The 27890-nt window shown below is 39.8% G+C and overlaps 1 protein-coding gene across 2 annotated transcripts in view; it reads left to right on the top strand.

Moving 5' to 3' along the window:
* Nucleotides 1–27890, top strand: part of LOC103354945 (FERM domain-containing protein 5-like) — an 82622-nt gene that overhangs the window by 47557 nt on the left and 7175 nt on the right. Inside the window, exons 2-13 of one of the 2 annotated variants that reach the window (XM_008278554.1) lie at nucleotides 13388–13492; nucleotides 15385–15427; nucleotides 15602–15680; nucleotides 19603–19700; nucleotides 22013–22136; nucleotides 23716–23803; nucleotides 23929–24017; nucleotides 24864–24927; nucleotides 25403–25494; nucleotides 25588–25662; nucleotides 25785–25853; nucleotides 25968–26074. In XM_008278554.1, the coding sequence (XP_008276776.1) occupies nucleotides 13388–13492; nucleotides 15385–15427; nucleotides 15602–15680; nucleotides 19603–19700; nucleotides 22013–22136; nucleotides 23716–23803; nucleotides 23929–24017; nucleotides 24864–24927; nucleotides 25403–25494; nucleotides 25588–25662; nucleotides 25785–25853; nucleotides 25968–26074 (1033 nt within the window). Of the gene's footprint in view, nucleotides 1–13387; nucleotides 13493–15384; nucleotides 15428–15601; nucleotides 15681–19602; nucleotides 19701–22012; nucleotides 22137–23715; nucleotides 23804–23928; nucleotides 24018–24863; nucleotides 24928–25402; nucleotides 25495–25587; nucleotides 25663–25784; nucleotides 25854–25967; nucleotides 26075–27890 lie in introns of those variants that run through there. The other variant, XM_008278555.1, reaches the window with a different exon arrangement.

Raw genomic sequence — 27890 nt, 5'->3', positions numbered from 1 at the left:
ATATTTATTTGCTATTCATGTAGCATAGTTGAATTGTCACCAGTCGTAGTGTAGAGGAAGCAGTTATCACAACTATGATTTTGTTGCTTAGCTGCCCAATATGCAGTCTGGCAACCAAACGACATGTACCCATGTTTTGTTTGCCAACACAATTCTGCCGGTTCACTCACAGCCGTAAGCATGTTTTTCTCCATTTTGGCAGAATCGAAAACAAGAATATTAGTGTGAATTAAAGAAGACAAGTCTGGTTAAAATACTCTGGAAAACATGATTATTTCCAGAGTTATAGCTAAAACTTTTAAGCCTCTTCAAGGACTCATTGTAAGTGCGTTGCTCAGTCCCTCAGGCCGGGGGGTTAAAGGAAGTACAGACAGAACAGGTGCTCAGTGGTTTGGCTTCTTTTTATCTCATGCACATCACTGCCCTTTTCCTGGAGAAAAGCCTGAGAGACTGTTTAACTGGGGCAACAAGACACTTTGTGGCTGTTGTTTTTCTTTTCGTACTTTTTAAAAAATCTCTTTCCTTTCCTTCGAATGCTTTCCTTTAAACCACCGTACTCAGTTTCCTTTTTCCACATCGCCTTTTATTGCCCTCCCCTCTGTCCGATGCCCCTCTCTCCTCCCCTCTCTCCACCAGTGTGTTTATACAGTGGTGAGCACTCAGAGTATGGTTGCCCCTATAACTCTTATGGGTTTCCTGCTCTCAGGGCCACTTCTCCGCTGTGGTATCTCTGTAATGGAGCCCCCAGGAGCAGGGCCTCTATCTAAACGAGAAAGGATTTACACAACTGAGCCCTGATTGTGAACGCGGTCCCAACATTGCCGAGTCCCACTGGGCCACTTCAAGGGCAATAAGATGGCAGCCTGCTGACAGGGAACATCTTTTTAAGAGGATCGCTGTCTTTTCCTTCTTGCTAGCTAAGGGGTGTGTTAGGGGCACATGAGTGAACATGAAAAGCCCACAACAGAAGCGTATTACTCTGAATACGTCAAACAATGTCGTACCTGATGACAGCATGTGTTGTCTCACAGGTTGGTAACACATCGTACATGGAGGAGCCCTTTTGTTGAAACAACAGCGTCTTTGTGAAATTATGTACGAAGTGACACTGCTGTACGTTGTGCCTGTCAGTGGATGATTGTGTATTTCAGGAGAAATACAACATCCACCCAAACTATTGCTTGAGTAGTTTGTCAGTTGCTGTCTAACAAACTGGAAAGGATGGAGTTTTGGTTTGTCTGCATGAATGCATCTAAGTTCTGCGACCATGCGCTGTTAAAGCACATTTGTAAGCCAAGGCACAGGTAACTGTTCCTGTTAAATTCTGTTTTGTCTGTCATCTTGACATGATGGATTGATCTAATGTGAATCAGAGCAAGCTATATGTAGCCATTGACATATTTTGATGATTTAACCCGGAGTGTTTCATGCCGATATGTGAACATAATTTTTCATTACCAACCTGGCCTTCCAAAATAGTTATTAGTATCCTCTGTGACTTTAAAAAAAAAACTCATACATGCAAAATTGGCTGAAACTGAAACTACACTGTAAAGAATGGAGTTTTTAACATTAATTTGTTTGATCTATTTACTGTTATATTACAGATGTTCTCTGTTTAGTTAATTTACAGATAATAATTAGTAAAATCACAAGAAAAAAGTGTCAGTTTATATATTAATCGTGAAAAAAGGCTAAAAATAAAAAATATAAATAATGCTCATGGTATTTTGCTCCGTTACGACATTTGACCGTAAAATTACACAATATTTACTGTATGTAAATCAGCAGAAAAAAAACATTATTTTACTGTTATTTGCTGCAATTTGCAAGAAAAAAATTGTAAAATAAAGATTACAAATGGTAAATTTTTAACTGTTATTTTACAGATTTTCAGTTTTTTGTTAAATGGAGAAATCCAGAAAAATCAGAGAAAATACTTTAAAAATTTACATTTTGACTGTAAAATAAACAAACAAAAAACTGTAAATTATGTCCACATCAAAAGTCTGTATTTTTACAAATAGTAAGTTTTTTTCTATTACAATAAAAATATGAAAATTTCATTTAATTTAAAATTTTTTTTGTAAACAGATATTTGCTATTATTTTTTGTACAGTTTGAATGTTGCAGTAATCCATTGCCTTTTAATTTTTTTTTTCTTTTTCTTTTTGTTTTTTTTTGTTTTGTTTTTGTTTTTTCTGGCACCCTCGCTAGCAAATAAAAAAATAAAAAAATAAATAATCTTTTCACAGTTTATTCCTTGCTATCATATGATAAAATGTAACCGTCACAAAAAGAATGATATTTCTATTTATGTAAGGATTAAACCTTCGAGTTTAGAGTAACTTTACAGCATTTAGAGGTGCTAGTTGGCATATTTTTGACCTATGGAGAAAACCAGGCTAACTGTTTGCACTTTGTTCCAGTGTTTATGCTAACATCTCCTATCTATCTCCATACACCACACTTTTGTCCTCCCAGCTCCGTTATCAACTGTCACACATTGTGGTCAAAGCTTCTTTTTTTTTTTTTTTTTAACAAAATGTAGCCGAGAACTTGTCACCATGGTCAGATTTTATTTCCAAGCTTGAATTGCTAGACTCCTGTTCTCTTATGCAAACATGTGAAACGTTTTATTGAAATGGAAACGCAAGTTCTGCTCAAGATGAGTCAGAATGCCTCACTTGAAAGTAAAATAAAGATCTGAAGCAGTTACGTTGTGGACGCCCAGGTGCATGAAATAGACACTCTTCCGGCATTTTTCTGCACAAATCTGAGGACGAGCAATATTTCCTGAGCAATTAAAATAAGTGTCACTGTGCTGTACAGCAAGAATGAATCACAAGCTTGCAGCCAAATTTAAAGTAATGGCTCTGCAGGCAAATAAAGACCCAGCCTGATGCAGTTTGGGGGGGAATTACATGGAACGGCGAGAGCCTTATCTACAAGCAGTGGTGTGAGTCATCCTCATAGAATTACCACTGAATGAAGCTTTATTCACAATTTGTCTGCCTTTTTTCCTAACCTCAGTGAGGGTCTGTGTAGCCTTGTGTTTTTACATGAGTTATACTGAAATGGTGTTGATCATTCAAAGAAAAACTGCATTGGTCTTCTTAAGCCGTGTGCTGGGGAAAGAAAAAAAAAGTGTTTTGGGTCTTCAGTTTGGGTTCATGCAGTGTTGAAATGAAGTTTTAGAAATCGTTTCAGCTTCTGTTACTTCAAAGAGGCCAATGCTGCAAGATGGCAGAAATAAACGAATGCCGTTTATCAAAGATGCTGTCATGTATGTCCGTGGCTTATGAAGCTGGTTAGTCCAGCAAAGTGTAAAGATTGGAGGCACATGGAAATAGCTCGCCTGGCTTTGTCAGCATATTTTGTTAATTTGTTCATTCATTCCGGCTCATGTAAACTACTACATCATCATAGCGTTAGTTTTTTTATCAGTTAGAATGTATACATACCTGAATAACTGGCTGTCTGTAGATGGCAATGCAATATAGCTGATTTATTACCTCTTTTAGATTGCCAGGGAAAGCATGTTGACTATAAATCTTCCAATACCACACAACTGCTGACTGACAGGAACATCTACTACAGTATTCCACTTCTGTGTCTGCGCTCCAGAATATGGAATGTACCCATTACCATATCATGAGATTATAGTAAGCCATTTACAGGCTTTGCTATTCGCAGCTTTGGCGGTAGAAACTTTAAGAACAGTGAAAATCAGCATAAAGATCATGCAGTGGAGAACTGAGATATGCTAACTATCAACTCTGTTGCTGAGCCCCTAAGAAGCGGGCAATATTTAAAACCACCGCGAACCTTTCTTCTACTTAATCACCTGCTGCCCAGGAGCTCAGGGCTGTGTACAGTTACAAAACTGTACCAAAACATCGTCGTGCACCACAGTTACCAGACGCTACTCCAAGCAGCAACCTTTCAGGACCGTTCGCTCGGTTGTTGCAATTTCCATCCTCTAGCTTAAAATGACACCATCATTTATTGATGTGGTGTTTCCCAAGCTGATATGGAACCCCTCTCAATAATTAATCTCACGCAAGGCCTGGCGAGGCTGAGAGAGCGGCGTGCTGCTGCCGACGCTCCACTAAGGACCACAGTGATCATTTGGCCCCAGTCTGGGTTATTTCCATCTCCCCGTTTATCACTTTTATTATAGCTGTGATGAAACACTGCGCGTGCTTCCATAAAGCACTTACGGCCCTCTGCTTGTTTAATACATTCCTCTCTCACTGACAGGCCTGCACTAATCTCATTTACCCACAGTCACTGTGGCTAATATCAGGGCTGCCCACTGCGCACACTCCTACGCTGTTACTACCCCGATCGCTGCACACGTCTCACATGATGCATGCCACATACATGAATGTGTGTTCTGTAGAAGCAGACAAGTAATTACTCTTACACCAAGTCTAACTGCTAATGTTGCAATTATTTTGCTGCGGCTATTGCTGCAAAGAACCATTAAGTTTCTGTTTCTTGTCTGAGTTTGTGCTGAAAGCGTAGAAGCAGGTTAAATAGTGTACTTCAGCTATCCTTCTCCTCAGTCATGTCCTCCAGTCCCATCCCTGAAAAAGTAGGTATATGTGGTTTCTCAGTGTCATTTTGGGTTAAACCAGGACTCTAATCCCAACAGTCAGGCATCCAGGAGGTATTCTGATTGGATCTGAACAATCTCTACAGGTGGAACATGAAAGTGCAGCTGTTCTGCTCCTGACGTCTTCACGTATCTGATGGTGTGCCCACAAACCATGAGATTAAAATTTATATCAGCTGCTTGTTTCTGTGATCTTTTTGTTTCAGTCATTACCCAGAGCTCATGGCTGTTAAACATAGTTGGACTGGAAAGCTTTGCTTTAAAGTTCCCTGCAGTCTCACACTTAGTCTAGTTTTTCCGAATGAAGACGAGCTGGAAATCACCTTTAGCTGGAAAGTACAGTTTCCAAACCACTGTTGCACACTTTACTCACTGTTGGGCAACAACAATCAATGATTTTCTGGGAACCACAGGGACCTCTTGACTTTGAGGAGCTGACCTTTGTTGCAATTGTTTCACACTCAAGGAAAATACCAAATGCACGTTGGGGATCATGGCAGAGGTTGCCAAACCTGGCGCGCTCCTTTCCTCGGCTGCATTTTAAGACTCTGTCCATAATAAGCTCAAATAAAGCATGTGTAGGGAGCTGACCAGTTGTTCCACACGGCTTTGATGCTTTGAATTTTAGGTTTGATCCTCTGTGGTAGTCATGTTGTCTTATTGTTGAAATTTAAGAAGATGTGAGGCTCATTTTACCTCACTGAATGTCCTCACACATATACTTGAAATGACCACTAAAAAGAGAAACTGATGATAATTTAATACACAGCACAATAAATCTTATGTTTATCAAAACGCAGCATGACAAGTGCTATAACAACAAGACCAGGGAAACAGGAAATTAATGCTGTACTAAAAGCAACAAAAGAAAACAATGCAAAAGAACCACCATTAAAAGAGAACATTTTGTTTATTTGCAGCAAAGAAATTTCAAAAGCCATTTCAGTTGGTCTAAATGTCAAGTTTGGATTGTCTTGTCCTCCTGGGTATAGATGGAGTTGAGATGAGTGACAGAACATGTACTACTGGCATCTACCAGATGTCATCAGATGGGGGCCACTTGGCCACCTTATTAGTGGTGAATCAGACACCACTTGTCATCACATACACTGGCTCTGTTGCATGTGGCCTCCATCTGATTATTTTTGCTCTTTCTTCAAATTTCAAGGGTCTGTATTTTAAAATGTGGCTTCTGCTGGAACCATTCAATCATTTGGATCTGCTGCAAACTGTTTTGTCTGTGTTCTCTCTAAATTTCATGGATATGTGAAACATATTTCTGAAGATACTGAATTCTTAAAATTACTTCCCAAGTTTTAGGGATGAAAATATATAAATGCCCATGTCATAGAAAATGATCGAACTTTAGACAGGATATTTTACAGAATTTAGTTTCGGGTTCCAAATAACCTATAAGTAAACTGAACAACTCAGCAATGTACAGCAATATACTTTTTGAATATTGTCTAAATAAACACAGGCGCAGTTGGTAGCACTGTTGCCTCGCAGCAAGAAGGGTGCAAGAAAGGTTCGCGTCCCGGTGGGGGCACTGGAATCTTTCTGCGTGGAGTTTGCATGTTCTCCCCGTGCAGCGTGGGTTCTCTCTGGGTTCTCCAGCTTCCTCCCACACAGTCCAAAAACATGTTGAGGTTAATTGGTGGTTCTAAATTGTCCATAGGTGTGAATGTGAGTGTGTTTGGTTGTCTGTCTCTAAGTGTAGCCCTGTGATAGACTGGTGACCTGTCCAGGGTGTCCCCTGCCTTCACCCTAAGTCAGCTGGGATAGACTCCAGCCCCCTGCAACCCTAGAGAGGATTAAGCGGTGTATAGACAATGGATGGATAAACACAGGCTGACCAATATAACAGTTTATCAAAACCGCTTAAAAGTCAATAGTAAATCCTTCTCCATGGCCTTTTCTTGTACCATACCAAAGACTTTTGCTTTTGCTACCTCAAAAGCTGCACTTTTTCTGGCCTGCTGATGCCTGTCTGCTTCTTGTTTCGATCCCTAAATAGTCTTTAATGTTCTTATGTAGTTTTTACCCAGAACGCTTACAGTGCATATCCACAAGATGTTATTATTTTGTCTCCTAACATCAGTTGTGTCCTGGGGTAAAAGCAATCTCATACACTCCTGTTTAAGCACCCACAAGGGCCTCCAGGCTGGCCATTTGTCCTGATCAGAGAAGACCAGTGGAATCAGATATTGAAGTTTAAGGGTTTCACCATGAACGTAATGGAAGCTGACAAGGTAATAATGGCCTATGCTCCTTTATTTTTGTCAAAGGTGTCAGAATACACTGTGCCATGACATTATGCTGTAGTAAGTGCTATTGAAATGATGTTGCTTACAGTTAGTCTAGGTGGTATGGCAGCGATGTGTTTTTTTATTGTTTTTTTTTTTTAAGGTTCGATGACATACATTATATCATAATATAAACATTTTTTTGTAGAATTTACAAATGGAAATGCAACCACTTGAGTGTCTGCACCCGGTACAGTTGTGTAAGCTGTTCCCTGACAGAGCTTGAACAGTGGGAGATCAATGCGTTTAATTAATCTAGGAAGTACGTTTGTATGAACGAGCGTGATCAGTGGAAACACCAATTTTTCAAAAGTAATGTAAACATGTTCCGGGGCACATTTAACTGAAACTGCTCTTACGTAAGACGGATCAACTGGCCCGTTGCAGAAAAGACATTTCAAATGTGCTGCTGAATAAGAACAGCATGAAAACACGACAGTCATTTAGTGACTTCAGCCGATTTAAAAGGATCAACATCTACAGTAGATACTGGACTCGCAGAGAAGCATTAGAACAATCTGCTGGCTGTATTATTTGCAGGGAATTAACAAATTCACGTCTATTCAGCTGCTTTATTTCTAAAATAAAACTAAAAAACTGTCTTTTAGCAGCTGTATGTCACTGCAGACTTATTCCAAATGAGCTCACAGGGAAACAGGCTGACATTAAGCTCATTGATAGTTCCAGTTTTCTGCTATGTGATGTGATAGTAGGCAATATTTAAGCCATGCTTTGTCTATTTTAAAATGTGATGTACCATTACTGATGTTAAGTCAGTATTTCTGTTTTAAAGCCCAGTTACTACGGGCTGCTCGAGACTTTGTCACCAACTCGATTTACAGTAAGCGTAAAGTCCTTATGTTGAATATAAAGCAAAAATCAATCCCACTGCAAAGCCTGTTGTATAAGCTCTAAAATGGCCATTTATCTCAATAGCAGGTTATTTTATTTCCTGATTTCATGATGCTTTTTCACTGAAAGGTTTTTAATCCAAAGACACCATAGATCCAATTATTTCCCTCACAGCAGCGGAACCTGAGGGACAGAACAGAGCGAGAGAAGCAATTCCTACACAGAAATCACATGACCACAATCCACATAATAGACCTGCAGTTTATCTACTCAAAAACAATAAAACAGTGCTTTAGCTGCCAACATATATTGTTTCCTCTCTGTAGCCACCAGTGTATTGCAGCTCGCAACTCTGAGTTTAAATCTCATAAGGATGTTGAAGAACACTTAACTTCGGATCGATAGTGTTTCTGCCTCAGAGCCCGCCTTTGTGTCCCAGTGGAGTCCCGGTCAGCTCACTGAAGTTCAGTGTGTCTCATTAGTATGCAACACAACACCACATATACATTGCAAGTGTTTGGTCAGCTGCCTATGGGCATGAGATTCTGCTGCTTTATCCTATTACTGTTTAGTCAAGTCAGACAATGAGTAGGGAACAAAGTTAAAGTTCGATCTCATTGCAAACTGCATCAGAGTGCAGAGTCAGGCGAATTACCAGGAACAAAGGGATTACTCAATGTAAGGCGCAATAGAAACTCAAGATCACAAGTTTCTTATTAAGTCATAGTATTTAAAATCTTTTGTAACAGCTGTTCAGCCCATTTTATACATTGTGTGTGATGTTGCTATTATAATTGGTGTTCTTTATGAATTGCTCATACAACTGCATTTCATTCCTCTTCATTTACGTGCTTAAATATCGGACTGAGATAAATCACCCCCCCGTCTTTGTTGTTGTTTCGTAACTGCTAGCATGGACATGGATCATCAGTGACTTGATCATCAGTAACACACCGAGGCGCGACATGCAGTAGCACGCGAGCGTACGCGCAGAAGCAAAACACACATTAACAACATGATTAATTAGGAGGCTTTTTTGGGCATCGCTGAAGTTTACACTACAGAGCACAGATGGAGGGAGTGGGAGGAACAGACTGCAAATGTTGTGGATGTAGAAGTTTCACAGGTGTAGCACCGGCATTTATTATAGAGCAAGAAGAATTGAGGCTCCTTTTTATGTGTGTGTGTGTGTGATGGAGAGAGGCCGCAAATGGATGTGTGTGTTTCTATTTTTGCTGCTGGGCGAGTCAGCAGGCCTGTCCTGGTGAGTCAGGGTATATGTCGTGACAGTGACATACAGACACACTGACAGAGGAGATGGAGGGTCAGCCCGGTGCATCCTGGGAACGGTCCGGTCAGTGGCCAACTTGACACAACAGAACCTGATATGTTTAGGTTGGGCTGTGCTGGGGTGTGGGATGAAAAATCGCTCAAACACTTCATCAAAAGTGCTAGAAGCTAAGAATTTGAATCAATTATTGAGCCCCTGGCTTTATTTATGCACATAGCTTCTTAATGCTGCAGTGCTATGGGAGTATTTTGAATAACTCACGCATTATACATGTGACGTACTGGAGTTAATAGCACACAAAAATACACAATATGGAATATATAAGAGGAATAGTTGAACATATTTTAAATTAAGTGTAAAATTCATGCATATCCTGGGGATGTATCGATTTGCTTCATAAATATATCAGACAGCAACGTCTTTGTCTGAAGAATGAAGCCAGTGCTAAGTGCCAAAACTGCAGTTCCATGAATGGCCACTTGAGGTTATTTTTCAATGTGCGTCGATCCCCATGGTTACTTTTGCTACCTTTCCACCGGGGTTAACCCGTTTTTGTTCTTGTTTTTGTTTTTTTTGGTTAATTTTTGGTTTTTTGCCCCTTTCCCGGGGGCCCTTTTTTTTTTGTTTCCCTTTTTTAGTTTTTTTTAGGTTTGAAGTTTTTGCTTATTATGGGTGTGGCTGAATTGAATAACAGGTGGGTAACAGTCCATGACCCGCCTCAGCTTCTCTCATGCTCCACCTCTTTGCTTTATTTTGGATTAGCTGGTAATTAGGAGGAACTGAGCAGTGCCAAAATGGCACCTCACTGAGCTTTAGAATCACTTATCAGTAAGCCTATGGGTGACATCATGGCGGCTTTGTCCATGTTCATATACAATCTATGAAACATCCAGAGTAAAGCGGGAATAGATAGGAGAAACTCCTCTTCAAAAACAGCTCGCACATTGGTGACAGTCTAAAGAAGTACAGTTTGTATTTATTTAAATATGCAAAAAGCAACGGCTCACAGTATGGCTCTTTGGTGATGAATGACAACAGGGCGCAGTTTGACTTTGACAGTAGCACATGGGGCAGTAGCGCTACTGTCATGAAGCCCTGTCAATGTGAAACAACATGTCACCTGAGGGGTTTGTTCTGACAGCTGATCTAATATTGAGTGAAATAAAAGTTTGGACAGGCCTCAGCTCAGATTCTCTCATTGTCTTAAATGATGTGTCTCCACAGACACATTGTTGTGATTCACACATGAACCATCGATGCACCTATTCTCCTGTCTTCACGTTTTGATGGCAGTGTTTTACAGCATGCTGTATTGAGACGCATTCATCAGTGTCATCTGCTCTTGCTTGTTCTATCTCTCTCTCACCTTCTTCTGTTTTGTCTCCCCTCTATTCATTTGGTTTCTCTCCCCCTATATTTGGTTTTACCTTTCTCTTCTCTTTTCTCCCTTCCCGTTCTCACATATCTGCGTTTGACTTTCTCTGACGATGCAGTTTTGTCCCTTATGTGAACACAGTGTCTCTTCCAAAGGGCAGACTAGGATATTTTATAGTGTCCTTTACCGCTGAAGGAAGAGAAGATATATCCTATACATACACTGTACCTGGTGCAGTAAAAAAAAATTCCACTGGAAGTGCAGGCACTTACCCTGCAGGCATGCACAAGGTTCTCAGTGATGCATCCTAAACGAGACATGTTTTGAGACATACTGGAATAATGTCATGGGACATACTGGGATAATGTCATGGGACATATTGGAATAATGTCATGGGACATATTGGAATAATGGTATGATTGGAATAATGTATTCCAAAGTATAGCTGCCTGGTTAGAAATTCTTAAAACTGCATCTGCTTATTTCCTCCCAGTGAAAAATAGTCTATAAATATGCAAATATTGCATAGGTCAGAAATCTTACTACTGGACCCAGAATGTCTGACTTCACAAAAGAAAAAGTTTATACTGGACTTTCAATTTTCTTGTCAACAGTAATTTCATGATATATCCTTCCCTTGTTTTGACCAGTAGGCTTGCACTTGAATAGAGGATTATCCTCCCAATTAAGTAATTAATGTAACACTTAATTGGTGTGTAAGCTACTGCAGACAATGACACGGACAAAGAGCTTCACTGCTGACAAAGCATTGATCACTTTAACTACATATTGCCCTGTGAAATGAAGGCTTTTTAACGTATCACAAACCCTACATTCTGCCTTGGATTCTTTTTATAGGAAACTTGCATTTTAGTTTTTGTAGCTGACATTGTATTTCAACCATGCAACGAACACTTCACAAAAATTCTCCTAAAAATGACATTTCTATACGACTAAACTGCATTCTCAGTTGTAATTTTAAGAAAACTTGTTTCCTCCTGGATTGCACTGTGCAGATGCATTTGTAATCAACACATCTAGACCAGTTATTTGATTGCTTTACTGTTACACCTTTTCAGCCAACAAGTCATATCAGTGTATTAGATGGGGCGGTGCTGGTCAGCCTTGTAAACTAGACAATGGAGGGAAGCTTGAAGGAAGGTGTCAAATAAGTTATTTTACTCCAAAGCGTGTTATTTTTACAAACCTAACCAAACAGCAAGTGACAATGAAACTGCAGTCTAAGAATAATGGTTCCGTACATGGCATGAACCTTATGCTTACCACCTAATGATGGACTTCTGGGGACAATATATGCTCCTTCCAAAATGTAAATGAGTCTACAGTTTAGTTGTATTGAAATGCCATAAAGGAGACTTTCATACATTTTAAACATGGATTTAAGGTGAGCACAGAGACATTTCCCCCCCAGATGAAGGTGATAATCTTCTAAGTGTCGACCTCTCCATGGACATCATTCTGCAACCTGAGGGTCAAACTTCTTGATGAAATAACAATTAACAGTCCACACATAACCTGACTATATTTAAAACAAAGGTTTAACCTTTTGGGGAGATTTCCTTGTTTGCTTTTGTGCTCAGAGCTACATAACAACGTCCATACCACTCACATGCAGCACCTTTCCTTTAAATGTAAACCTGCAGCTTGTTAGCTTAGCGTAGCACAAAGGCCTAGCTTCCAATGTGTTTGTAGTTTCATACCCCACAGACATGTAACCGTAACAATCATCTCATCTAACTATTCGCAATAAAGGTGCAACATTATGCCAGTAGCATTTACTGACTTTTTCATTATCGTACAATTCTTTATTATGCTGCATCCTCTTAAGGTAACAGTTGCCTCGTCCATGTGAACATCCGGCTTTCCAACCTGCTTAATACAGACTCTGAGCTGTTGTCTGAATGTGAGCCTCCTCACCGCCAGTCCTCACCACAAGCCGGAGGACAGCAGCTATTTAAATATTGCAGGGCTTCAGAGTTAAATTTTGCTGGCTTTGCTGTAAAGCTCCCAATTACTGCTTCCTAGTTTGTTATGCATTCAGTGGCAGCTGTGTTTCCATCTACCTTATTGTTGCAGTTAAATCTAAATAAAGCCTCCATTAAAAATAGGTTTTAATGAGAGTTTTGGGGCAGACACAGCTTTTTGTAAGGCCCTGCTCGCTGCTAGTGCCAGGACAGCAGGACCTGATCCTCTCTCACACCTGATCAAAACCACTAGATCTGAATTTGCTTTTCCTGTATTTTAACTGATTCAGAGGTTGTTCTTAACACCCATAAAGTGTGATCATTGCATTTTCAGATTCTATAAATGTTTGTATATTTGCAAGAGTCTGATTTTCTCTGTGCTGCATTGCATGAAAAGGGCTTCCTCTTCTTTTCCAGCCTGCCTTTCTTGCTTTGCCTACACCTTGTCTCGCTGCTTTTCCAGGTCTTTTTCTGAAGCAGAAATTTCTCCGAGCTTTCACAGATGGCTGCTGCCTCGATATGAATATTTGATAGCCCTCATATATCTCCCTTGAGGGCAGTGAAATATTAAAACACTTTCTGGTGGCCATTTTGACTTCTCAGAGGCTCCAAAAAAAAATGGACTTCTTGATGAGACGGAAAAAGATCTGTTTGATATGACGCTATCAATATGTTTTTAAAATGCCCTCTTCATTTTTATATTGTATGATGTTTCTTGCTGCTGTACCTGGACACAGTCTAGACTTTAGATTGGAGTGTTTGCGTGGATGGTATGCACCATCGATCTACTGGGATTTCATTAACTGTGTCTGTGAATAAGCAAATATTGGGCAGGAGGAAGGAGGCAGTGGAGTCCTGTAAATTAAAGTTGCTCTTTTTTATCACTTTTCTTCTCTCTTTAATATCCAGCAGTCGTAGCTACATTACATTAATTTTCTTATACTATCTCTGTTTCAGCGGGATGCCAAGGGACAGTATCTGTTTGACCTCATCTGCCACCACCTCAACCTGCTGGAGAAAGACTACTTTGGCATTCGATATGTTGACCCAGACAAGCAGAGAGTAAGTGTTAATCTTCTTAATAAGAAACCAAACTAGATTTCAGTGGGATTTAATTCAGTTTATTCCAATGGTGTCGCTCTGCCACAGCATGAGTCATGATTTGGCCTCTTCTCTCACACTCTGTCGTCTTTCTTTTGGTTTAAAACCCCTCTTCTCATTTGTTTCTGTGTCACTCTTTCCTCTGCAGTGTTTGTTAAATTATTTTTTTTGGAGCATTTCTAAGACTTTATTTGACAGCGATAGAATGAGATGATGGAAAGAGACAGAAAAATGCGGATAAAGACAGTAGCAGAATGACATAATTCAATTCAATTCAGTTTTATTTATATAGCACCAATTCACTACATATGTTTTCATTTACACTAAACATAATAAGGTGAAGACCTCCCAAATTTTAAACAGAGCACACAGGGCCTAACAATCCACAGTTGCCTTGGATTCTGTATGAGCAAGCAGTCGGCAACAATGGGAAGGAACAAAAAAAAAAAAACAACAACCTTTCAACAGGGAGGGAAAAAAACTCCTACAGAACCAGGCACAGGGAAGGCGGCCATCTGCCTCGACCGGTTGGGGGATAGCAGAAGGGTTTGGAAACTTCAGCCAGGACTCTCTGCTCGGAGTAGTACGCCAAACCTGACCATTAAACCATTAAACATTTTACATCAGCAAAAAAAACACTTGTCAGTAAAATACCTTGCATTGCTTTTTAATTAGGGCAGTTACAATAGTGTGACATTAACATTAGATTTTGGCTTTTAAAATTTTTCCATTTGACTTGTTAGATAATTTGCAAACTAATTTGTCCATATGAATCAAAACCAAGCTACATAATTATGTTTTTACGTGAAAATTTGTGCGTTCAAGTTAACAAAGCAAATCTCTCTTCCTTGAAAATCCATTTTATGTTTCTCAAGGGTAAAGCAGCGTTGCGTTTCACAGGCTACCACCAATTTTAAGCACAAAACTATTCAAATGTAAGTCTTTAAAAGGAAATAATGGAAAGCTGTTGCAAGGATAAGAAAGCATCTTTAGATACTTTCATATATATATATATATATATATATATAAAAAAAGAATGTTTGTCCCAATCAATTCCCACAATCTCTACACTGGGTCATTAGACCATAGAGCAGATTGTCTGGTCTCAGAGGCTGTGATTGGTACTTTAATAAATGCTGTTTGGTATAAATGTTAGCTTTAATGGCCTAATGAGTCTTTATTTTTTTCCTCTACATAAATATTCAGGACAGGTAGGTAAGCCAGCAGGTCACAATTATGCAAGCTGGCAAAAGGCCAACCACCTTGATTGATATGAATATCAATCAAAGAAATTAACACAGTCGTGGGTGAATCTGCAGGGCTTGCACTTGGTATTTGTTAATTATGCACTCTTGAACTCTAAGTAGAATTACAAATGCTTTTGAAAGCTTAAAAATGTCATCCACTTTGCAGTTCTCTCTGAGTTTTAAGACATCAGCCAGCAGACAGGCGTTTTAAGAAACAGTGAATGACAGCTAATGAACGAGCTGTCCATCAATCAATAAAGAAATAATAAAGGCAGCACACCAGTGTTGTAGTCTACAGTTACCTTGCCATGACTTCAGTGCCCCACTGTTGTCAATGTGTCATTATCTCACTGATTAGAGCCGGTTTTGACTCGTGATGTTCAGCGCTCTGACAGAAAACAGCACTCTCCTGATTATCTTCCAAACAGCTTTCTTTCTATCATCTCCTCTCTGCATGGCGACTGCGTTGGAGGGAGTCTAAATAAACAGAAGGCGAGGAGATGGGAGTAATTCTACTGTGCCTTCCAGCTATAGATTACAAGTCATCATGCTCAGCTGCTGAGCAATCAGACCCCAGACTGACAGCTCTTTCTCACTTTCTTACAGCACTGGTTGGAGTTTACAAAGTCAATCGCCAAACAAATGAAATGTAAGTATTTCTTTTAACATGCCTGATCAGTTTGTGCTTCCTGTTTTGATTGAATCCACTTCTATAATGTCTAGATTAGAAAAAAAACATAATGTGCAAAAAGAAATCATGTTCGTACGCACTATTGAAGTATGATAATGCAAGATTTCCTTTTTTTTTGTCTTCTACTTGCAGCCCAGCCTCCATTCACCATGTGTTTGCGTGTCAAGTTTTACCCACCAGACCCTGCTGCCCTGAGAGAGGAAATCACCAGGTAAGATTTCCAGATGACTTAGAGCGTTGCAGGTTTTTTTTTTATTTGTAATGGATCAATTACATTATTAAAGAAAAAATGTTTTGATTTATTGTACCAGAGTTAGCTTAAGGCTAATTTTCATTTGAAAGCATACACAGAGTGGCAGAGCACCACGAAACAATTCAGAGAAACAAGGAAAGTCATAATATGGAGGTGTGCACAGTAATACATCATGTGCACACACCATGTCAACACCAGCTGTATGTTAGACAAATTAAAAGCAAAGTTATTTGTTTGCAGAAAAAATAACAATAAAACAGAAAGTCAGTGCGGAAAACACTTTGAGTCTGTCAAACTTTGTATGTTGCAACTTTTTTTTTTTTGCTGATGAAGTCCTGAAACTGAGATTAATGACTTGGTTTCGCCTCCTCAGGGCTTTGTTTTGCATTTCCAGCTAAATTGAGTTTACGAAAAGGAGATTGTGTCGTCTGTGTGTCATCATGACTGCAGTCATGTATTTGGCCTAAACGACTACAGATAGTGTGTATTATGGTAATGAATGCAGAGGTAGGGCTGCAAGGTGGCGCAGTTAGTAGCACTGTTGCCTCGCAGCAAGAAGGTCGCCGGTTCGCGTACCGGTGGGGGCACCGAAATCTTTCTGCGTGGAGTTTGCATGTTCTCCCCGTGCAGCGTGGGTTCTCTCCGGGTTCTCCAGCTTCCTCCCACACAGTCCAAAAACATGCCAAGGTTAATTGGTGATTCTAAATTGTCTGTAGGTGTGAATGTGAGTGTGCTTGGTTGTCTGTCTCTAAGTGTAGCCCTGTGATAGACTAGTGACCTGTCCAGGGTGTCCCCTGCCTTCACCCTGAGTCGGCTGGGATAGACTCCAGCCCCCCCGCGACCCTAATGAGGATTAAGCGGTGTATAGATAATGGATGGATGGATGCAGAGGTAGCCACAGTCCTTCTCCTCTGAGGGACAAACATGCTGTATTAAGCAATTGTGCATTTGATTAAAATCTGAAAAACTGTAGAAATTGTGAATCAAAAGCAATCATGCAATCAGCACAAACTGAAATTCTGTCAAGTCTTTATGAACAAAGAGAAACAGTGTAAATGTGGGGCCTTGGTTTCACTCACAATCACAGATAACAAAACAGCTCTTGTTTTCACGTGTATGAGTCACGAGTGTAATATTTGTTTTGATTAGTGAAACATGGAAACATGCAGTCATGCAGCAAATTCCATCCTGACGATGTAAATTAGGATAACTGTCAGGAATATATCAGTTTTCTTAATCAAACACACCACAACAACGGAATATGTTACAAACAGAAAACCAGAACATCCTTGTGATCCTGTGTTGCTTCTGGTGTCACAATTCTATTTATTCATAGCAGCCACCAGTTGGTTTGTTTGACCACTTACTGCTGAAGATGACGGCTCTTACTGTGTGTCGAGGCGGATGGTACAAGATGAGAAAGATCCCTGGCGTAGAAGGTCACGGGGACCAGTCACGTGCTGCTTCAGCAAGAGGTCCTCATGTGTGCGATCACACTGAGATGGGATTTGAAATTACAAAAGAACAGAGTGGAAACAAGAGAAAACACATCACAGCCATGCAGCGAGGGGAGAAAAAAAAGTGCACTGTCACCTTCTAACATTTTCGTTTAAAGTCAACAAAATACAGAAAAACCGAAAGAGCACAACTGAATTGATTTTTGAGATTCGAGTCAACCGACACGCGTGTTTTTAGTGAACTCTCCCCTTTTTTAAAGTTTAAAGAGAAAGTTCTGGCCTTAATGTAAAGTCTAAATCTGGATTTTAGAACTCGCATAATTAAAACGGAAATTCAGCACAGACTACCTGTTAATAAATTTCTTAAAGTTCTTACATTCAGCGAGGGAGAAAGAACATAAAACTGCTGACATACAGCAAACTCAAATGGCAGACATAAAATAAAATCCATCTCCACTGCAGGAAGAGGAGGGTTTTTATTGAACAAAAGGTGGAAGGAAAGACATCTCTATCTTCTGCTCTTCTTTGTCATAAAATCGCATGAAAAGTATTTTTATATTTTACTGTTATTGAGCGAAGCTTCTGCAGGCGGTGAAGAGCGACACTGCAGCTTAGCAGAGATTTTGAGGAATAACATTTGATTTTGCGGCTCAGGTGATAAAACAAGTCGCCTACATGTACTTGGGCAAGACGCTGAACCCGAAGTTGCACCCGATGACAGACGAGCACCTCGGATGGCAGCTAACAGGCGGTGTGTGTGAGTGAATGAATGGATGGATGAGAAATGTTGTAAAGCGCTTTGAGTAGCGCTGAGGCAGAAAAGTGCGATAAAAGTGCATTATTCTTGACTGAGTTAAAGATGATATGATATGAGGTAATATGAAGAGTTCATTTGCAAAAACAGATACAAACCTTCAGAAAACCCACTTTTCTATCATCTACCTGAGACAATATCAATCAAACTTAAGTTATCTATTTTTGTCTTCGTCATTTCTACTGAGTCAAATCCACTCGACTTCAGTTTGATTGATATTATCTCAAGTAAACAAACAAACAAAAAGTTTTCTGAAAATCTACAAAAATGTCTGTTTTTGCAAATGAACTGTTCATAAATTTCAGACTGATTTCAGCTTGCCCTCTTTACTATTAGGTGACCATCTGATCATACAAACACACATGATGATGAAGGTAAAAGAAGCACATTTCATATTTTTCCAGAGTATCCCGTGCTCAACACGTTGAGCCTCTATGCTGGGGGCGGATTTGAATATTTCCTTTTCATAAGCTACAGTGTCATGAAACTCCTCAGTACCGCTGCACTGTGTGTGTGGCATCAATGACAGCTGAACAAACTGCTGTGAGGAGTGAGCCGGAGAGCTACCGAGCGCACAGATCCCTGTAAATCACATCCCTCGACTGGTTGCCACGCAGTGAAATCTCTCATTCGCAATCCAGCTCTCCTTGACAGAGCACACAGCGCCGGGAAGGAAGAGCTTCTCCATCCATCTGCTCTCGCTGGAGGCTTTCACATTCACACAAATACGTAGCGGATAAGCAATTCTGTTTTCATTTGTCTTAAAAAAATAATAAAGACTTAGACACCGTGCCCTGTTTTACACCTGTGCAAACACATGAGGTGGCAAGAGGGAATAAATGAGGTCAGATAATTGCACACAAATAAATCCTGAGTTTAACTTGCGTGTAACTTACATTAGAGAGAACAACCTATAACCTCAGGTAATAGTCTTAGGTGATAGTGAGTATTCCGTGTGGTAAAACGCTCAATATCCACACGGACTCTGCAATGGCGTTTTCACAGCAGTGCTTAATATTGCTGTTCTATTTATTGCTTTGCTGCTTGGAGAGAAACAGAATCACAGGCGTACGAAATGAATCCTGGGTGGGAAAAATGGATGTATGAGGAATCTCTGGATGTTGCAGACGAGACGTTGAGTTGTTCTCAGTGGACTCTGGAAAGCAACCTGCAATCATGTTTTAAATCACTGTCAGTTCTCAAAATGATTAGACATTAACTCAAATTCTCCCTCAAGTCAGCCTACATGTATATCTACTGTTACTTATAAATGGGTTGTGGAAGGGTCAGATAGTTTTGGAGTTGTGAGTACCAACAATTAGTTTACATTTCATTGTGCCAAGCGACAGCGTAGCCTATTTGTAGTAGCCTCACACATACAGTTGCTCCTAAAATCAGACACCTGCTTTGTAAACTACTTTCATGTCTTTCACAGAGAACCATTTATCACAGTCATCCTCGCATATTAAGTTGCTAATATTCTCAAGATTTTGTCTCTGAGCCACACCGGCAGTCTTACTGTTAAACTGTAAACATCTACTGTGTGTTTTGGCAGTAGATCCTATAAACATAATGACTCAAATCAGTTTCTCTGTGTTCCACTCCGCAGATATCTCGTCTTCCTGCAGGTTAAGAGGGATCTTTACCACGGTCGCCTCCTGTGCAAGACGTCAGACGCGGCTCTGCTGGCTGCTTACATATTACAAGGTGCGATAAACTGAGGAGTTCTGTCATCAGATCAGAGTGTTTTTGGTCTTATTTTGAACTCAGTTCAGTCAATAAACACTTGCTCTGTTCCATGCATGTGTGTACATCCCTCCATATGCGTATGAGATTGAACACTCATACTGATGGGGGCCTTGAGAATTTTAGCTTGCTGTTTTTTATTCTGAATCGAAAATAGGAGTTTTAATAACCCCACATAAATGCAATTTAAACACAGTCATTTCTTAAAAATATAAAATGTATAAAACGTTATTCAAACAGCACTTCAAATGCAGCTCAAAGTGTTTTACAAATGACTGAGGCAACATGAGATGTTAAAAAGGATTCATTTACAAGTCAGTATGTTTCCTTGAACAAAATCTGACAGTAAAGCAAAAAAAAAGTTGACAATTTTGGCTCCTTTGAGTTTCAGGCTCATCAGTATGCAGAGAGGTGAGATGCATTAAGAAACAGTTTCCCTGTCACACACTCTGCCAACCAGCCGTCCTGCCAGCATTTTGTCTCCCAGCCATTCCCTGAATCTAAATGTTCTCTGTGTTTCTCAGTGTCCTTACAGCATCTATACAACCATTCACATTGTCAGTGTCTGGGGAGGCATTAGCTAATGTCCTTTCAAGTGTTTAGTTAGTTAAAGCTGAAGATCATTTGCTGAGACCCACAGCCCTGTTAACTACAGATTGTGCTGGTAGAACTGTACAGCAGTTGGCGAGAGAAGTAACGAAGGGAGAAAAACGTTTCAGTTAAATAATTTGGTTATAACCAAACCAGAGTGAGAGGAACTGTTTGAGTAAGGACAGGGCAGTGAACTGGCTGGTTTAAAGGCTCTGGGATACATCAGGTGAGTGTGTCAATGGCTTGAGGATGGAGGGCTTCCCAGCTCAACTTCTACTATAGTAGTTTTTGGTCTCCACATTCTGCCTTGTCAGATCTGCAGCTGCCTTAGCCTACATTTTTCTTTGAATCATTCCTTCACCAGGGTCCTATACTTATATAAGCACTCTTTAACATGTGACCACGTGAGAACATGTAAATTGATAATATTTGCTGCACATATAAACCAGAAGGGTTTTGGGATACGCTTTTAACACCAGTGGCCGCCTGAGCTGCGTGGTGCTTCCCGGAGAGCCAAGCTTTCCATATATTTCCTCCACAATCTGTAATCTGATGCCAGTGGAATAACACCTAGACTGCTACAACTGGCTACAGCAATGCAGAAATCAATACCAAGCGTTTTTTTCTACACACATACCACTCAAGTAACTACTGCATTGAGACAAGCTAAGAGAAATTACTGGCCCTCACACAGATTCATAAAGTGAATCATAGAGCTGTACTGCATCAATCCTTGCTGTCGTCATCTTTGCTGACTAAATGTCACAAACCCCACATCAGTCCTTGTGACCCAAACAAGTCCCACCAAGCTGATATTTAAGCTCTGTGGATCTCTGAGTGTCGGAGCTCCTCCTCATCAGCCTTGGACTATTCAGTATGCACTTGGTTTTTTTAAAAAATGTTTTTATGTGTCTTTTTTGTGAATAGGTGCTTGAAAAACCTTGACTTCTTGGTATTTGTCTTGCGTAATCTGCAAACTTGTGCTGTGGGCTTTTGAGCGTCTTTATGCAGAGGTGTTAAATCTGAACACAAGGGCAACCACACAGAGATTACAGTGAAACATGTCCTTGGTTCAGTGATTGAAAACAGGCAAGAAATATAAAAATTTGGATTATAAGAATTTGTTGAAATCATTTCATGTTAAGTTTGAAGTTCAAATTTGACTTTCATTAATGTAACTACTTTTTTTTAACGTAATCTTTGAACCATTTGCCCAATATTACAGTTTGTTTACTAGAGATTGTAAATAAATACATACTTGATCTTTACTAAACTGTCAAGAAACGCTGCATGTTATTACTGTAGATACTCTGTGGCATTCATGCTCAGAGTTGTGCTGGGCAGCAGGACACTGACTATAATCCAGCAACATGGTATGATTTCTTTTAAGCTGAGATAATATCAATAACTCTGAAACCTACCAGTGTCTATTGAAGATCCCAAAAAGATTCAACCATAATGTTGTTTATCAATGCGTTTGAAAACAGAAATCCAAGAAAAATAGAAAAAGATAGCAGTGTGTGTCTAAAATGTTTACGTTTTTGTTCAGGTTGGTTATTTCTTCTTCAGTCTAAATTCATTTTGTTTAAAGCATTGGCAATGTGTTGCCTAAAGGGTATTAAATCACACTGAAAGTAATCATTAATTGTTCCTTTGGTGTCTCTTCCTTTCTTATTTTCCAGCTGAAATCGGCGACTACGACCCCGGGAAACATCCAGAGGGCTACAGCTCCAAGTTCCAGTTCTTCCCCAAACACTCAGAGAAGCTGGAGCGGCGGATTGCTGAGATCCACAAGACTGAGCTGATGTAAGGTGACACCTGTCCGGATCCCTCTGTACCTGTGTGCTGCTGCTGTTCTGTAGCAGCAGAGTGCAGGGCAGCCATGACAGAACCACACCCACCTCATCGCTTCACACTGAACTCTCCATCATCTCCAGTATTGTCTCTTCTTGAACTCATGGGACTGCTGCTGCTTTTAGATCTCTATATGACAACAATCTGCTTTAATTACAGCATTAATTACAGCTGCAACACAGGTGCAGTATAATTACGTTGAAGCACTCTCCATTTTCCATTATGGTGATGTGGTGGGTAGCAGTTGTATGAATCAAAAGCAGTGATGAAGAGGTGCATAGCCTGTCAGTGTTGTACAATACTATCCAAAAATAATGCCATGAATAGTTTTTATTTATCAGTGACTTTACCAATAAATGACTGTTTTAGACATTTTTGAAACTTGCATCGATTCTGTAGTGGATTTCGATTGTTTCACTATTATTTTACATATTCTAAGCGTGACTGGGTGAGATCAGGGCTCTGTGGACTATCTGTTGCAGGACCCCTTGTTCTTTTTGTAGCTGAATTAGGTCTCTGGTCATAGGTTCAGGATCATGGTCGTGCTGTAGAACAAATTTGGGATCAACAGAATGCCTCACTGGTTGTATTGTGTGATCGATACAAATCCAAAAACGTGAAGTGGCTAAAACCGTTGCACAGTAATGTACATGCAGTACACACAACCCAGATGGACAAAGACACTGGTCATAGATTTGATCCTACACTGCCCTCTATTGCTCATTTCCACCTTCTTCCTACAATAGATACATTTCCTCCAGCTAAAACCTTTTACAAGGAAAGGATGACAGTGCTGGCGTAGTTCAGGTGTTAGAGTAGATGGCTGATAAGGTTGCACAAAATGGCATAAATTAGCTCCTATTAGCATACATTTTGTCCCATGTTGTAATTTGCCAGAATACAAGGCGAAAACTGTGTGATGAAGAGATAATGGAAGTAAATCAGTGTGTTTTATTGAGCCAGAGTGGAAGTAAAGAGCTACGATATAGTCTCTGTTTGTGCCAGTGTGACTCACACACTAGCTTCAGCAAAGATTATTAATAGAGGAAAGTATGGATGGCAGATGGAGTATTAATCCTTTATTTCCTTTGGTCAGTCTGACAGCTGTTGAAACATTTGTCATTCCTTTAACGTTTGACTTGGTACTAAAAAATGAGTCGGCTTTAGTTTAATTCTTTAGACAAAGTGAAAAGATTTGATTAGTTATTGGGAAAAAAAGCTCTGCTCAATTTGATTTGGGCAAAAATTTGGAAGTGTAAGCTCCAAGACTTCCTCTGCAAGAATATTATTCTGTAAAACATCCACTTATTTTAGGATCTACTCATTATACTTTCCACCCCGTTATGCCTGAAGCAGAGCAGTCTCATGAGCAAGCCATGTGGTTTATACTTGGATTGTCTGAGAGTTTAGATTGAAACTGTGTAATTTTATTTTTTGGTTTCCTTGTTTTTCAGACATTAAATGATAAGCTGACAGATAGTTGTGAAAGAAACCACTTCATTGACATGTTCTTTTTTGTTTGTTTTCTCAGAGGTCAGACTCCTGAGACGTCAGAGCTCAACTTTCTCCAGAAGGCTCAGATGCTGGAGACGTACGGAGTGGACCCGCATCCATGCAAGGTGGGCAATACAAAACAAGTTGGCTGTAAAGCAAACCATGAAATTCAATTTTCTCTGCATGTCTGTTATCAGGGCGGGGAATTTACAAGAAAATATAATCTAACTGTAGTTCATGTATCTGTCAGGATGTGTCTGGCAACCCAGCTTTTCTGGCTTTCACTCCTTTTGGATTCACTGTGCTGCAAGGAAACAGGAGGGTCCACTTCCTCAAATGGTGAGCACAGACGAACACTTAAAACCTGAAGCGATAATCATATTTAAATGAAAGGTTCACATTAGAGAGCAAGACTTTGCTGTGTGTGTGTGTGCATGAAAAAGCAAATTACAGAAATATTTTAACCAGAACTGATTAAATAAAAGCTGCCCTTCAGTTTCAGCACAATTTAACACATGAACACAGTCACTAAATTAACAGCTTGTGCAAAAGTAGAGTGCCAATAAACTCAACAAACTACCTAATATTCAAGTTGTTTTATTTTTTTTTTAAATATCCACATAACACACAGTGAATGATTTAGGATAAAACAGCTACACACTACTCAAACTTGTTGTTTAAGATGCCAGAAAAAGATAAATAAAATCCTAAAAGGAATTCAAATTTAATTCATTGTTCAAAACATCCACATGCAGTACAGCCTGTTCATTTTTTGTGAAATTTGGTGCACAGTCGTCCAAAAGACGAAGGAAAATAACCAGTGATCCACAATAAAAGATATTAATGACATTTTCAGGACATCTAAGTCAACCAGCTGTGAAGCAGCAGGATTGTTTTCACAGAGTCGGTCTTGTGTTGTTGTTAAATCAGTTTTTTCAGCTGTTGCTGCTTATCCTTGTAATTTTCCGTAGAATCAATGTGTCTAGACTTTTCAGCACAGAAATAAAACACTGTTTGGTCTTATTAATTTACCTCCAGCCACAATTAATATTTCACGGCCTTTATCCATTTCTGTCTCCCCCTTCTCCCCCCGTCTTTGTCTCTCATTCTTTTTACACACATTTCTGTCTTTTCCTTCATTATTTTTGCTCTCTCCCTCATTCTGTCTCTGTATCTCAACCTCAGGGAGGAGGTGACCAAACTCAAGTTTGAAGCAAAGACATTCCATATATATGCAAATCAGAAGGAGGTATGTGTATCCATTATTAAAATGCTGCCTATTCTAGCCGGTGGTGCTCTGGTAGTTAAATGAGTGCAGCCTTGTTTTATGCATGCAGACACTGCCACTGGAGAGCCAGAGCACTCTGTCCTTAATACAGAAGTAAATGGGAAATGATTGGACAAAAATATGTGTTAGTCAGGGGTTTCCGTCAGTAAAAGAGCTAAATAAAGGCAGCACCTGAGAGGTGGCTCTACACGTGTACAGGAAATATTAACAGTTTGCTTTGGCTGACTGGGTTTAGTGGTCTTTAGCCAAGAGTTCAGTCCATTTAAGACCTGAAATATAATTTAAAATCAGTCATTTAAAATAATAAACACATCTACTTGGTCAAGCACATGACTGTGTAGAGACAAATCCTCATGTCTCAGGATAGAAGCCTTTATGCTATACAAATGTTGGTGTCCATCAGCATCAACTGACGACTGAACTGGACTTTCTACAGGATAAGAAGATCATACTGACTTACTTTGCACCTACACCGGAGGCCTGTAAGCATCTGTGGAAATGTGGAGTTGAGAATCAGGCATTCTACAAGTGAGTAACAGGATATCCCAAAACTGACTTCAGAACACATTTTCATTTGGGTTTATGATTGTTTTTATAATTTTTCCCTCCATTTACTCACAGGTTGGAGAAGTCGAGTCAAGTCCGCACTGTGTCCAGTAGTAATCTCTTCTTCAAGGGTAGTCGCTTTAGATACAGGTATTAAAAAGCACAGTGTTCCTGCATCGTACACACATCTGATGGTGTTGCTGTGCTTGTTTTTGTGGCCTCAGTTGTGTTGATCACAGGTTGACAGGATTTCTTTTGTCTGTTTTTTTCAGTGGAAAGGTTGCAAAAGAAGTCATGGAACAAAGTGCCAAAATTAAGAGGGACCCCCCTGAGATTCACAGGTCACAATTCTTATATCAGATAAATCGTGCAAATGAACATTAACATTTTAGGCCTGTATGTGTTTATACACGTGTGTTTCTGTGTGTGTTTATATATATGCATGTTTTCTCCAGGGCTGGCATGGTGCCAAGCAGGAGTTGTCCATCCATCACCCACGGCCCACGTCTGACCAGCGTCCCCAGAACCAGGCGGAGAGCCGTGCACATCTCCATCATGGAAGGTAAAAAACACACACCTACCTACCAGAGTGGAGAAATACTTGAATATAAAGAGGGGCTGAATAGTACAAGCACTCGCCATGTTGACGGCCATCAAGGGAGTGAGTCCTCAGACTGCTTAACAACATCTGGATTAGGCGAGTGAGCAAGAGGCTGCCTGTCTAAGCAGATGTTTGCCTGTAAGTCAGCATATGTCTCTTAGTCCAGTGAGCTTTTTTGTCAGTCACGTCAGCTGAGGTTTCACAAACTGCCTTTATCCAGCACCACACATGATGTTAGAGATGGTTTCAATGGTATTTCTTTTAACTGTTGTTTGGGGTTTTTTTTCTAAATTTGAATGATCAATTTATAGGTATAATTTGCATAGCTTCCTTGCAACTCTCTCCACTTTTTCTAAATAGATTTCAGCTGTCGATTGCAACCCTTTTACATTATAAAAATAGAATTCTAGTAAAAAGTTGTGGGAAACCTTTGCTGCAATATTGCTGCAAGGTTTTGTTTTCATCTGCAAAATTTGTCTGCCACAAATCCAAACTTGTGGAAAACTTACAGCAAACAGTTCAATCCATTAGCCTCATTTTAAACTATTTTACCCTTCAGAGGGAAACAGAGGGGCTGCAGGCTATCGCAGCTAACAGTGGGCATCAACCATTCATGCTCACATTCTTCCCTACAGCCAGTGTAGTGTTGTAGACCCTACCATGCACATCTTTAGGAGGAGAAGGAAGCACCCAGAGGATATGTATGCAGGCACAGGGAGAACAGCTGACCAGTCGATTCAAAAACACTACGGGTTGTGTGACAATGCAAATGATTACACCGTTGCTCTAGTTGCCCTCAAATTTGTTGCAAACTTGCAGCAAAAAGAAAATATTTTAAAGAATCTGCTGCAAATCTTCCATACATTTTGCTTACAGGCAACAATAAGTACACATTGATAAATCTGATTCTCAGGCAGCTGTGGCTCAGATGGTAGCGCAGGGTGTCCACCATTTGCAATATTGGCAGTTTAATCCCTGTTCAATCACTCATTGAAGCGTCTTTGGGCAAGACACTGAGCCTAAAGTTGCTCCCAATTGAAGGCTAGCACCTTGTGTGGCGCCTTTGCCACCACTGATGTGTGTGAAAGGGAAACATTGTGTTTCAGCACTAATGAAGTAGAGAAGTGTAAGTGCAGACCATTTACCATATGAAAATATGGCTTTGCTGCAGCAGAAGTTTAGCACTACTGGTAAACTGTGGCAGCAAATCACCAGCTGCAAACGTCTCAGTATTGCCAGAATGTTGTTTGAAAGCCACTTGTGGCATGTTCTGGAAAACTAGTTTCTGTGCTATAAATCAACCATGAGTTTGCAACAAATCCACTGCAAACATTTTGCTTTTGTAAAGGTGTCCATTTTGTTATTTTGCCAATTGTCTAATAGGCCTTTTTCATAACAGACATTTTGACTTGTCCCACTGTGAAGTACAGATCTACAGGAAAACATTAGCGATGGCTCTGTTCTAGCCAAGTGTCCCACTCATCATGTTCACACCTGAACTTTTCCTACATGTCAAGCTGTCTTCTGTGAAAATGTCTCACACTTTCACTGAAAAGTTTGACTTTGTTTTTTATCTAGCTATAATTTCTTCTTTTTTTAAGCGATTTATTTCAAACCTTTATTCACTACTTGGCTATTTTAGAAGCTTTATTCACCATGTTGTTATTTTTGTGTGTTTGTTTTTTAATTTCAACTATTTTAATCATTTATCCATATTTTTTAGAACATTTTAACAGTTGTCCTATTAGTTTAGCTTAGCTACATTTTTAACACACAT

The sequence above is a fragment of the Stegastes partitus genome, unplaced genomic scaffold, assembly GCF_000690725.1.
Source record: "Stegastes partitus isolate 25-593 unplaced genomic scaffold, Stegastes_partitus-1.0.2 Scaffold127, whole genome shotgun sequence".
NCBI classification, from domain to species: Eukaryota; Metazoa; Chordata; class Actinopteri; family Pomacentridae; genus Stegastes; species Stegastes partitus.
This window is presented reverse-complemented; position numbering and strand designations above follow the sequence as displayed.